This window comes from Schistocerca americana, chromosome 10 (assembly GCF_021461395.2).
Source record: "Schistocerca americana isolate TAMUIC-IGC-003095 chromosome 10, iqSchAmer2.1, whole genome shotgun sequence".
Classification (NCBI taxonomy): Eukaryota; Metazoa; Arthropoda; class Insecta; order Orthoptera; family Acrididae; genus Schistocerca; species Schistocerca americana.
In genome coordinates, this window is record NC_060128.1 from 182,105,106 (window position 1) to 182,119,083 (window position 13,978).

The window sequence follows — 13,978 nt, forward strand, 5'->3', positions numbered from 1 at the left end:
CGAAAGCTAGGAATGTAAATTTTCAGTTCTGTTTTATGTGTATCTATCGGCTGTACTGAGCTGAGGTAAGTACTGGCCAGCCCCTCTATCTCTTTGTTAGTATTTGTTTCACATCTTAACAAAGATGATGTGACTTACCAAATGGAAGTGCTGGCAGGTCGACACACACACAAACAAACACAAACATACACACAAAATTCAAGCTTTCGCAACAAACTGTTGCCTCATCAGGAAAGAGGGAAGGAGAGGGAAAGACGAAAGGAAGTGGGTTTTAAGGGAGAGGGTAAGGAGTCATTCCAATCCCGGGAGCAGAAAGACTTACCTTAGGGCGAAAAAGAGACACGCAGACATTGTAAAGGCAAAGAGTTTGGCCCAATGATGTGCGGATGGATATATCTGTGCGTGTGCGTGTGCGTGTGCGTGTGCGTGTGTGTGTACCTGTCCTTTTTTCCCCCTAAGGTAAGTCTTTCCACTCCCGGGATTGGAATGACTCCTTACCCTCTCCCTTAAAACCCACATCCTTTCGTCTTTCCCTCTCCTTCCCTCTTTCCTGATAAGGCAACAGTTTGTTGCGAAAGCTTGAATTTTGTGTGTATGTTTGTGTTTGTTTGTGTGTCTGTCGACCTGCCAGCACTTTCATTTGGTAAGTCACATCATCTTTGTTTTTAGATATATTTTTTCCTACGTGGAATGTTTCCCTCTATTTTATATATATATATATATATATATATATATATATATATATATATATATATATATATATATATAAAAGAGGGAAACATTCCACATGGGAAAAATATAATCTAAAAACACAGATGATGTGACTTACCGAACGAAAGTGCTGGCAGGTCGATAGACACACAAACACACACACGAAATGCAAGCTTTCGCAACAGACTGTTGCCTCATCAGGGAAGAAGGAAAGACGAAAGGATGTGGGTTTTAAGGGAGAGGGTAAGGAGTCATTCCAATCCCGGGAGCGGAAAGACTTACCTTACGGGGGAAAAAAAGGACAGGTATACACTCGCGCGCACACACACGCATATCCATCCGCACATACACAGACACAAGCAGACATTTGTAAAGGCAGAGAGTTTGGGTAGAGATGTCAGTTGAGGCGGAAGTACAGTGGCAAAGATGTTGTTGAATGACAGGTGAGGTATGAGCGGCGGCAAATTTAAATTAGCGGAGATTGAGGCCTGGCGGATAACGAGAAGGGAGGATATACTGAAGGGCAAGTTCCCATCTCCAGAGTTCTGACAGGTTGGTGTTAGTGGGAAGTATCCAGATAACCCGGACAGAGTAACACTGTGCCAAGATGTGCTGGCCGTGCACCAAGGCATGTTTAGCCACAGGGTGATCCTCATTACCAACAAACACTGTCTACTTGTGTCCATTCATGCGAATGGACAGTTTGTTGCTGGTCATTCCCACATAGAAAGCTTCACAGTGTAGGCAGGTCAGTTGGTAAATCACGCGGGTGCTTTCACATGTGGCTCTGCCTTTGATCGTGTACACCTTCCGGGTTACAGGACTGGAGTAGGTGGTGGTGGGAGGGTGCATGGGACAGGTTTTACATCGGGGGCAGTTACAAGGGTAGGAGCCAGAGGGTAGGGAAGGTGGTTTTGGGATTTCATAGGGATGAACTAAGAGGTTACGAAGGTTAGGTGGACGGCGGAAATACACTCTTGGTGGAGTGAAATGAGATCCATCCTTCATGAAATCCTCCCCTAAGGTGAGTCTTTCTGCTCCCGGGATTGGAATGACTCCTTACCCTCTCCCTTAAAACCCACATCCCTTCGTCTTTCCCTCTCCTTCCCTCTTTCCTGATGAAGCAACCGTTGGTTGTGAAAGCTAGAGTTTTGTGTGTATGTTTGTGTTTGTGTGTCTGTCGACCTGCCAGTGCTTTTGTTTGGTAAGTCTCATCTTTTTATATATGTTGAACAGCTTCAGTAACAATGATTATCCTTACCTTACCCTCTTCCATTGCTCATTTTTTTCAGACTGCTCATCGATTGACTCCATTGAATGAACTTTCCCACTCAAAAAGTCAAATATACACCACTTTATTTCTACAATTTTCTCCAACCATCCTCAGACATCCTACTGCATGTCTTGTTCGCCCTTTCTAAACCTGAACTGATGTTTAGTATGACTCTTTTTTAACAGCCATTGTGATGTGATCGATAAAACAAAAATCCTTGCATTCTTTTGTGGTGCACTTTATAGGTAAAAATGGTAGAATTGTCTTAAGTAGATCTTGGGGTCAAATTCCTTTACCATAAATTCTGTTTACTCTGTCAATCTGATTATTGAAACTGCACTAAAGTATTTCAGTCTCTGGCAAACTGTCACAGCCCAATCTTCTTTTCCCAGAGGTCCTGGATTGTTAGCTCTAATTCCCATTTTAATATCCTAGGGCCTTAGTCTTTCTTATTTTGCTTAGTCTTTCTTATTTTGTTTGAGAAGGAAAGACAAGTTCAGAAAATGCAATAGTTTTTAGAAGGGCAAAGATCATACACATCTTAGCTTATCTCTTAGATATAGTAGTTGTAGTGGGAAAATACTGTTTGTAGAGGGAAAAAGTAAACACATTGCAGTTAATATTTACTGTTACTCACAGTTTATTATATTTCAAAATAAAATTCTAAGTTCCGTAAAAGTGACGAACAGACACCCCTTTATATCTTACATAATCTGGAAAATACTGTCGCAGAGTAACATATGAAAGAAGGGCCTAAAGCAGAGGCAGTATCCATCATTTCAGATTTAAAATCATAGAAATAAATATCTACAAATTTGATTCAACATACATGTTAACCAATACATCTGTGATGTGTTACATTAATACGACAAAAGTTGTGTTGCTGATATACTGATGACTGAAGTCGCATTTTGCAATTACTCGTACACAGCTGCTAGTACATATGTCAGAGAATAAAAGGGAAGTGTCATTGACGCCTCATGTATTGAAATAGCATCTACTCTTTGGGCATGGCAGACTAGGCTTCACTTGAACTATTCTGCATTTTATTGGTAACATCCACTTCGTAAAACATTTCTTGCTTGACAAAACCGTTATACCTCGCAAACAAGATCATGGCAGAAATCTGAAAAACAAGCATGCTTAGCCTCATGACAGAGAGGTAGTGAAACTTCCACTTACGGGGCAACACGTGGAAATCGAGATAACTGAACACATCATGATTGGCAGGTCATTGTTCTCCACAGTCGCGGACTGGTATCCCTACTTCCCACTTGATGTAGATGTTTGGGGAATGGGCTGTAGGCAAATTGACACGTGCACCGTTTCCCAAGTAGGGTCAGTATTGTGCATTCCCATCGTGTTTGTAATGCTTGAGAATTTGCTGTATACAAGCCTGGCAGTGCTTGTAGTTTCCCAGTTAGACAGTCGTTATCTCCAGCTTTGTAGCCATCTAACACTCACGCAAAACAGCAGTCAGTGCGCTGGGGTTATAATGTCTCACCCTGTGAACAAAAGAGCCCCCTTAGCTGACGGCCAGAAATGTGTTTTGGTGTGCTGAAGATGCCTCGTTTCTTGATTATGTGTAAGGACAGTAAATTCTGAAGACTACTAGCAAGAGCTATTCAGAACGAGCAATGTGGTCCTCTTCACTACCATTGGGCACACCCACAAGAATTGCTGCATCTGTGCCAATGGGGCATTTTTGATCATCATCTCTACAGCTCAGAGTTACACTGAGGCGACAAAAGTTATGGGATGGCGGTATGCACATAAACAGATGGGGGTAGTATCACGTACAAAGGTATAAAAGAGCAGTTCATCAGCAGAGCTTGTCGGTCGTACTCAGGTGATTCATTTGAAAAGGTTTATGACATGACTAAGACCGCACAATGAGAATTAACAGCCTTTGAATATGAAATGACAGTTGGAGATAGATGCGGGGGACATTCCATTTCAGAAGTCGTTAGAGGATTCAATGTTCAGAGATCTGCAGTGTCAAGAGTGTGCTGAGAATACAAAATTTCAGACATTAGCTCTCATCACGGCATTTTCATGGAGATGTCAGCACTGAACAGAAGAACACTACTGCATGAAATAACCACAGGAATAAATATGGTACGTACGATGAACATTTATGTTAGGACAGTGTGGCGAAATTTGGCATTAACGGGCTATGGCAGAACAAGACAAACATCAGTGCCTTTGTTAACAGCACAATATTGCCATGGGATGAATTCTGTCATGAGGCCATATGAGATCGTGTTTTTGCCTGTCAGTTGTGAACATCTAACGGTTCCAAAGATGTGGTATTTTGTGATGACTTCAAGAAATGTAATTTGTTTTTGTGAAAACTCAGGCTATTATGTTGTGTCGATACAGGGAGGCTTCTCAGTTTCTTAGTTGTTCCTCGATTTCTGGCCACGATGAGTTGCATGTGAATGTTGTAAAGAGGTCATGTCATCCATGTTTTCCTATATAGGTCGTGGCATCTTGAGTGTATTTGTGCACGTGTTTCGGACTTCGTATATGTGATGAGGGTAAAAGGTGGATATATTCTTTCATGCATAGTTTTTTCTGATTCAGTCTAATGTAAAGCATCCCTTCCTCTTCCCTTTTTGCGTACATATCTACCAGAAACTGTTGGAATAAACGGCGAGTATTGAGAATATGATTGTATGTTTCATTGTGTCTGATCATTAAGCGGTAAGCATAGAACTCCTTGGAAGTCATGTTTTTGTTTGTTTCTCTGCCTGTTTGCTTGTTTCGGGTTGGATTTTTTTCACATTAAAATGCTATCCGTCCTCTCTGTACAGAAATATCAATGGATATTGGAGGGCATCATACGAACAGTGTGTCTCTGCAATGTGTTGCAATCCTTCTCTCCGTCATTTTACAATTGCCACAGCTTGTGTTTCCGTTGTTCACCATTATGATGGCGACTTAGTCTATTTGAGCTGTGTTAAATAAACATTGGTATTCTCCATGTGGTCTTTTGTCGGCTCAAATTATAACTTCATAGTCATCAGAAGTCATTCAGTCTAGTGCTGTTTGAATATGTAACTCAGTTAATCGTATTCCTATAAGATTCTCTGTACATCTCGGACTGCTTACCATCCCAATCCACTGATATTTTTGCATTGTTGATCAGTTCCTGTTTCTTCATTTCAGATGAAATATACCTGCATAAATTTATAGTATTCTTTGGTAGTGGCAGTAATGATCCCATGGTGTGATAGATTTTTCCACGGAGGGAAAAACGTAATCGATTACATCTTTAACATTGAAAAGAGTGACAGCAAAAGAAGTCATTTGCAAGCAGGCATTGTACGGTTTTATATTTTGAAGAAATTGTTTTCATTCTGGAGTTTCCCTGGTCATATAATGTAAAAATTACATGGAGGTGCTTTCAGTGGTGGTAACTGAATTTTTCCATTTGTGCAACAGAATCTTGGTGTGTCTCTACTGATTTTTTTTTTTTTGTGTTGCAGAATTAGCATATGTTATCTATTTTTTCCAATTACGACATTTTTGCGTTTGTTACAGTGTTTTGTTGGGCTGTAGTGGAATGCTTCATTTGTCATGTTGTACTGTTTACTTTCCCTCATCTGCACTTGCCGTAGGGTGATATTTCCCTGGCTGGATTGAATTTTCGGTCTTCTATTATAAGATTGTCGCAATTCTTGAGTCTTCAATCTCTTCATTTCGTTGTTCTTCATTTTCTCTGCTTCTCAAGTTGCCCATTCTCATTCATTGGGAACCTAAATGTGCTTCACACTCTTTGTAGTTTTGCTTTTCTGCCTCTCTCTCTCTCTCTCTCTCTCTCTCTCTCTCTCTCTCTCTCTGTCCCTGGTGTCGTCCCCCCCCTCCCCGCCATTTTGCTCCAGAATGGGTGAGATCTCTTGGTTGTTTACATTTGGGCTTTGTCTAAAATATAAATCGGGTCAACTTTTTGTTCACAAATACACCAGGTACACTTTACACATTCTTCACACTTTATTTTAGATTTCTATTCAGTCACTGCTGTATCACTTAGATTATTCTCACTTCAATATGTGTTTTTATTCACTCATTTCAATAATTTTTCCGTTCCTCCATTCGTCACTGACAAGGAACTGACATTCAAACCCACTATGGGTCTTGCTTTGTGTACTCCTACCAATGGGCAGCACCACTAGTGGCGAACTCCATAACATAGCAAAAAGCCTTTGACTGGTCCACAGTGTACCAGAACATTGCACAACATTAGTGTGTGTTCTGGAAAGTTCCACAATGATATGGGACGGTCCTGAACATTCGAGAATCTTCCCTAATGTTCCAGACTATTCCTGAACATCTAGGATGATTTTGGAACATCGCGGAACGTTGTGGAATGTTCTGGTGTGTTCTCGAATGTTCTCGAGGGCAATACTACCGAGCCTTTATATCTTCAAAAGCATGCCCTTCAGGTAAAAACAGGAGCCTTCTTCATGGACGGGGGATAGTGGGCTACCACACCATAACTCACTTGATCACACTGGGACATGTTTCTTAGTTTAAGAAGCAGGCATATTGTACACTTATTTTTGTAATATATATTGATATTAATTATTTATATTCTACCAGAACTTGTCATTACCAAATTATTGTACCATATATGTAAAACAATGGCATTCTGTTTCGTGTATTTTTCATTAGTACACTACCATACATCCCAAACATAACATAATGTTGTGCATACAGGGTGATTGAGCTGCTCCCACCAATGCCGTTTTACGCAACCTGCAATTTTATATCAGGCATTAAAAACCCACACGACAGATTTTCATAGCCTTTTGCTTGCTATGCACAGAAAAAGTGAACAGGACCTTTTTTGTAGGAAATTTAATGTAGTTACATTTTGTACTAAGGTATGTTTTTGATGGCAGCCATAGGTCAATCAAGAAAAAGGTAGAAAACTGACCTTCACATATCTGCACTCCCACGCTCATACCTCACCAGTCAGGATTTCTAGTATATTGTTCGTGGCATTCCCTCTCATCACTGTACAAATATCGCAAAAACAATTTCCCACTTTTTGGCTTCATTGATGCCTTAGTAGGCCATTGACTTAGTCGAACACTTACAAATTGTAAAACTGGTGTTTGTTATCACAAACTAACGTTGTGTGAATTTTAACCACAGAATAATTAAATCATAGTATTCATCGGGCCTTGTGCCCATGAAACTGTCATTATAAAGATTAAGTTTGAATTGAATTGTCAATGTAAATAGATTCACACACATTTGGTTTAATGATACTAACAGAACAACAGACTACACTGGTGGCATAATAGCCCACTCAGTAGAGACCAGAAAGGTCAGATGTAGGAAGTAACTTGTGTGGCCGGGTTCAAATCCCGGTGCTGGTACAACTTTTAATTCATTGCTTTGGCCTAAATAACTATCATAGGTAAAGGTGGTACTCAATACGTATCAGGAATACCACCTTTATACGGTTGATATTGTCACCTATGTCTCAGGTACAGGGGGGATTAACTCTTATTTTGCTCATTGGTACAATTCCAATATCAGAGAGCCTTGGCAATATTGATGTGAGTTAGAAGGGGAATAACAATGGGCTGAGGCCCAAGTTGGAATTTCTATGGGTGAGGGTGACATACTATTGGCTAGTCCGTGCAGTTGTGATACCTGCAGTGCCAGTACGGCATAACAGATAGCGCATCTGCCTAGTAAGCAGGAGACTTGGGTTCATATAGCGATGTTGGTACAAATTTTAATTCATTGCTTTCACCTACATGGTTATCATACACTGAAGAGTGAAAAAAACTGGTACACCTGCCTAATACGTGTAGCATGCAGAATGGCCGCAACACAACGTGACATGGATTCAACTAATGTTTGAAATAGTGCTGGAGGGAAATGACAACATTAATACTGCAGGGCTGTCCATATATCGATAAGAGTATGAGGCAGTGGAGATCTTTCAATAGCATGTTGCAAGGTATCCCATATACGCTCAATAATGTTCATATCTGGGGAGTTTGATGGCCAGCGGAAGTGTTTAAACTCAGAAGAGTGTTCCTGGAGCCACTGTGTAGCAATTCTTGATGTGTGGGGTGTTGCATTGTCCTGCTGGAATTACTCAAGTCTGTCGGAATACAGAATGGACATGAATGGGTACAGGTGATAAGACAGGATGGTTACGTACGTGTCCCCTGTCAGTCGTATCTAGATGTGTCAGGAGACCCATATCACTCCAATTGCACACGCTCCACACTATTACAGACCCTCCACCACCTTGAACAGTCCTTTACTGACATGCAGGGTCCATGTATTCATGGAGTTGTCTTCACACCCGTACACGTCCACCCACTAAATACAATTGAAAATGACTAATCCAACTAAGCAACATGTTTTCACTTGTCAACAATCCAATGTCTGTGTTGACGGGCCCACAGGAGGCATAAAGCTTTGCGTCGTGCAGTCATCAAGGATATACGAGTGGGCCTTCGACTTCTAAAACCCATATCGATGACCATTCATTGAATGGTTTGCACGCTGACACTCGTTGATGGCCCAGCATTGAAATCTGCAGCAATTTGCAGAAGGGTTGCACGTCAGTCATTGTTGGCCCCATTCTTGCAGGATTTTTTTCCGGCCACAGTGGTGTCGGAGATTTTATGTTTAAGATTCCTGATATTCACGGTACACTCGTTAAATGGTCATATGGGAAAATCTCCACCTCATCGCTACATTGTAGATGCTATGTCCCATCGATCGTACAGTGACTACAACACCACGTTCAAACCCACTTAAATCTTGATAGACTGTCATTGTAGCAGCAGTAACCGATCTAACTGCACCAGACTTTGTTGTCTTGTATAGGCGTTGCCGACCACAGCACCGTATTCTGCCTGTTTGCATATCTCTGTATTTGAATACACATACCTATACCAGTTTCTTTGGTGCTTCAGTGTACACTGGAAATAGCTCATATGGTCAGAAAATTTGTACAGTGATAAGAGAGAGTGCCATAAATAACATACTAAAAATCATGACTGGTGAGAGAGACGGGTGGGGGGAGGTGGGGTTGTAGATAGTTTGAAGATGACTTTGGTGTGTTTTTCTTGAATAACTCTACTACTGTGACCTCCAGCAAAAACATATCCTAGTACAAAATTTAACAACATTAAATTTCCTACAAAAAGGTCTCGTTCATTGTTTCTGTTGGAATAATAGTTTCTGCGTAGCAACCGAGAGAAAATGGAAATCTCACACGTGGTTTTTGAAGGCCGGGTATAACATTACAGGCTGCAGAAAATGACACCAGTAGGGACAGCTGAACCACCCTGTATACTAAATAATAAGTAGTACAGTATAATGACAGTACTTTCCGGGTAGTCTTCATTATACATTTGCCTAGATGATTATTGTATGTTTTACTACGAATGTGGACAAAAAGGTTGTCACACTCGTACATTTTAAGGAGCTGAACAAGTGCAAGACGGAGCTGCAGTACTGGCGCTCCAAGTCTCCCGCGAACCTGCCACTCTGCGTGTCGTGCGGTGTAGCAGTGGCACCCGCACCGCCAGAGGACCTGCAGGCGCTGGCCAACCAGGGCGCACTGCCCCAGGGGCTGGACCTCGCCGCCGTCGACTTCGTACCCATCGCGGGCTCCGTCAACAACCCGCCCGCACCCGCCTCGGACTCGACCGATGCTGCGCCCCAGCAAGTGCCGCTGCAGCAGCCCCAGCCACAGGTGCAGGTCCAGCAATTGCAGCTGCAGGAGCCACAGACGCAGCTGAGGCAGCCCCCGATGTTGGCGGGTGCGAGCTCGGCGTCCCAGGAAGCGGAGGTGGCCACATCTGGCGCAGTTGCGGGGGCTGCGTCGCCGGCCTGCCAGGCGGTCCACGTGCAGCTGGCGACCCCCGTCGCGTGCCGGGCGTGTCCCTCCACAACAAAGAGGAAGGCACCGGGTGGTGACACTGCACCCGAGCTCCAGGAGGAAGAGGCAGCCGTGACGCCTGTGGCCGTGCGGCCCGGATCCCCCAGCACCGACGATGCAGACGGGTCGGCCTCACCGAAACGGGTCCGCCGCCTGTCCAAGTGCAGAGGGAAGCGCCTGAAGGTGCAGTAATGGGTGGGGGCGTTCTCTCTCTCGTGAGGTTTTGTGGCGTTCTCTGCCGGGTCGGGAGCACGAGATTTTAGAGTCTGAAATCGCGCCTCTGCAGGAAAGTGCAGTTTGTCTGCAAATGTGCTTTTAAGTGGTTTGCTCATTGTACTAAGCAAAATAACCGTTCCATTCCATTATCGTGTCGAAATTCCGAGAAATTCAGTGGAGCAGTAGGAATAGTATTTTTGCAATCTTTGTAGGAAACCCCAGTGTCTCACCTGCAACCTTCACAATACCTGTGACAAGTTGATTAATACTGTGTCACTACACTTCCAGTCTGTAGCTTAATAGCTGTTGTCAGAATGTGACAAAATCTGTGTAGTTTCACTAATAAGCAGACAAGTCTTCACTTCGAAAGAGAACGGTGCTAGTGGCAGATAAAACTTGTGAAACCAAATAAATGTAAAAGTCTGTTTACACATGTGCACAATACTACCTGCTTCTGGCCAAACTGGAACTATCACGTGTTGACCAAAAACTCTCGTGCTCCCTGCTGCCGGCATACTAAACGAAATTAGCACAGTTTTTTAGGAAACTGGAAAGGAAGCTAACATTGGTTTCACAATTGGCCTGTTTTAATCTGCACGATATATCTGGTCGTTGAACAGATATTAAAAATTTTTAACTGAAATTACTACCAATGATTTTAGGCAGCAACTTTTAGCCCTCACTTCTACAAACTGGTGCACTGTAAATTAAAGCTCACTCATTAATGAGATGCACAAGATAAAAACTTGAAATTGTCTAAAAATGATCAACATTAACACAGTGTGCTGTTACTTGTATAAGTGAGAGATGAAAACTGTGGCTTAAAATTCAGAATAACTTCTTGGTAAGATAGAAGACTGTGAGGCGCAGCTTCGAAAACACTGTATTGCTGCACCTGCTAGAACAGGACTTCGGCTAAACAAATGCTCCACATCGTTGTGCATAATAAAATTCAAAAACAAAGGGCAAGTGGTACGTGCATTCTTTAATGAAGGAAGATATAGATATTTTTAGAAATGTTAGTCTGACAAATTTTAGGAGAAATGGTCATTTTGGTGTGTGGATGCTCTACTACTCCTTGCACTGTGATTTTACTATTCTCCAAAACATGAGTTACATTGAAGCATAGCTTTTGATTGGAGTGAGCAAAGAAAACATCTCTGTAAATAAATTTATGCCTTAAGAAATTACGTTAGGAAATATTTTGTTAGGAATCTTGATAAGGGAATATGCCTGTAAGGTTTTATAAGAGTTCTGCCATGTTACAAAACTATTTATTTGGTTAAGGAATCATTGGGCTACGCATTTTTTCTGTAGTATATTAGTGCTTGAAGAAATGTTTTAAGGAAAGTCATAGTTGTTGTATTGAACTGAGCCAGTTGTTAGACTTTTGTGTGCACGAAAATGCACTAGGCAGTAATACAATCAACAACACTACAATATTTATTTGCAGCAAAGAATCTCATCTGCTAAATGTTAACAGCTTTTACACAGTTGCTTGCGGACAGTTTGATCGTTGTAGCTCGATTATAGCAAGACGAGTGTGAGAGTTCTGTTTCAATATGCAACCTTTGCAGTAGCTGCTCCTGCAGTTTTTTGCTTGATGTTAAACAGGAAATTGTCATCAGTATGCAAAAAGCTTCTTAAGTCTTTCTAACTTTTTGACAGTTGTGCTTCAGCAGTGTTTATTTTATGATAAAATGCATCCCTTAGCATCATAGGCAGTCAGGGATGTGCGAGAAATGTTTATTTTTGTGTAAAATGGTTCGTTGCTGCCTGAATTGGACCTCTTGTTGGAGGTTGGTGACATTTTGTGGAAGGTAAAGTGTTTACTGACTTTTAGGCACTGCCTCTGTGTGTGTGTGTGTGTGTGTGTGTGTGTGTGTGTGTAATATAAATAAGAAAATGTGTGGACTACTATAAGTACCTACTTTTTGTAACTGTAGTATTATATTGCCAGCAGTTTCTCCAAAACATGTTTGCTGTGTGGTTAGTTTACTGTGAGTGTTTAACAATAAATTCTGTATAAACATGTGAATATTAGATATTATATTTACCATCACAATACAGTATTTTTCTTTTTTCTTCAGAATATAACCTAACTTCCAAGCTCTTATGTTGACAGTAACGTGTGTTCTATGATAGGATTTCTTCTATCTGTACATGCAGAAAATACGAACTCTTTGTTTTGTACAAATATCAGAACAGGTGCACCACAAATTTAAAAAAAAGTATTGTAGCCTACTTACTGTACTTGCCACAACTATCATCCTGTTATAGACTGGTCACTTCGGTAAGCTGTGGCACCTTTGTAATTTTTGACCTAGCTTGTAAGCTGTAGAGTAAAATTTCTTGCTGTTATACGCAATTCAGGCAGGTGCTCGTCGATATTGAGGAATGTTGTTCGGTCATGAATTTACATTTCGATTACTGTGATAGATGGAAGGGAAGTGCACATACCATTTTTTGTTACAAAGGTACCACAGTTTAGAGACCAGCACTCAGGAATTACTTAAAAATATTTTTTTTAGTGTCACTGGCAGATGTTTGCTTCAGTGGTCTGAAATATAGAGCAACATACATTATTTTAACTAGTGGTAACATACTGTATGTTAATAAAGTACATGATATGAGTAGTAGTTTGACTATATGAGTGATGCACATTGAAGAGACCAAAAGGGATAAATTTGATTGGTAGAGTTATAAGACTACTATAACGTTTGTCTAGAAGTGACCTTGAAAAATTTAAAAAAGATTTTATTCTCACTTTTTACTTGTATTGCAAAATGTTTTCAGATGTTGTGTGTTTAAGGTCAATATGTATGTGGATTGATTCTCCAGTCTTTATTTCCAGGGGCACGTGATAGTTATGTTACATACATGTGTACATGGAAAGTAGAGCTTTAAAAATATATATATATATATATAAATATACGTACATATATTTTATGATCCCACTCTGTGTGTGTGTGTGTGTGTGTGTGTGTGTGTGTGTGTTGCTTGAGTAGAAGTGTTGCAGTGAGATGGGGCACTCAGTTTTATATTTTGAAGTCTACTGATATATCTTTAAATGAAAGCCATGACACAAAGAAAGTGAGTTGTACAAGATATTTTAGTTCAACAGTTGAGCATACAAGCATGGATGTGTGTATGTACATACTACTATGATCTCTAATAAACTGGATATATTAAATATGAACTTATTTGTTTTGCTTTTTACCCACTCTGTCAGTGATGGGTTTAACTGTATGGTTCTGAGAAGTGATATTTTTGGGAGACAAGTTAGCGAGATAAATTTCATGACCGTGCTTTTGGAAAGAAACGCACCTTAATAATGCCCAAATTGACATTTAGGTGTGTATTTACTGAACTGTCAACAGAGAACTCAGAAATGGTGTCATGAATTTATTGCGGGAATAAACATAATCAGACAGCTTTGTGTTGCTCTGGAAATGCTTTTCACTTTGAAACATACCGTATGTGCACGAATATAGGCCACACTTTTTTCCTGAAATTTTGACATGAAAAATTGTGGTGTTAGCATATAATGTTTACCCCCTCTGATCATAAATAGTAGATTTATAAATGACACGCACACATATCTTGCGAGTTGAAATTAATTCCATTACTAGTTACTTTTGTAAATCATCAGACTTGAGAAGAAAATAGCAGTAAAACTTAAACCATGTTTGCAAATACTATAGCTGTTCATGAAAAAAGAAATCTCTGAATTTTAAGCATCACATGTACATATTTACACACTGCATTTCCCTATATTATTTACTATTGTGGTGTTTGGCATATCAAAATAGAATGGGCTTTGCCAGCATTCCCTATTAGGAAATGTAAAT

The 13,978-nt window shown here is 40.7% G+C and overlaps 1 protein-coding gene across 2 annotated transcripts in view; it reads left to right on the forward strand.

Annotated features, from left to right (window-relative positions):
* The window catches only part of LOC124552545 (F-box only protein 28), a 94,265-nt gene extending 80,959 nt beyond the window's left edge, over nucleotides 1–13,306 (forward strand). For both annotated transcript variants that reach the window (XM_047126862.1, XM_047126863.1), the window contains exon 7: nucleotides 9,453–13,306. In XM_047126862.1, the coding sequence (XP_046982818.1) occupies nucleotides 9,453–10,103 (651 nt within the window). In that variant the 3' untranslated portion in view covers nucleotides 10,104–13,306. The remainder of the gene's footprint in view (nucleotides 1–9,452) is intronic.
* Nucleotides 13,307–13,978: the final 672 nt, after the last annotated feature.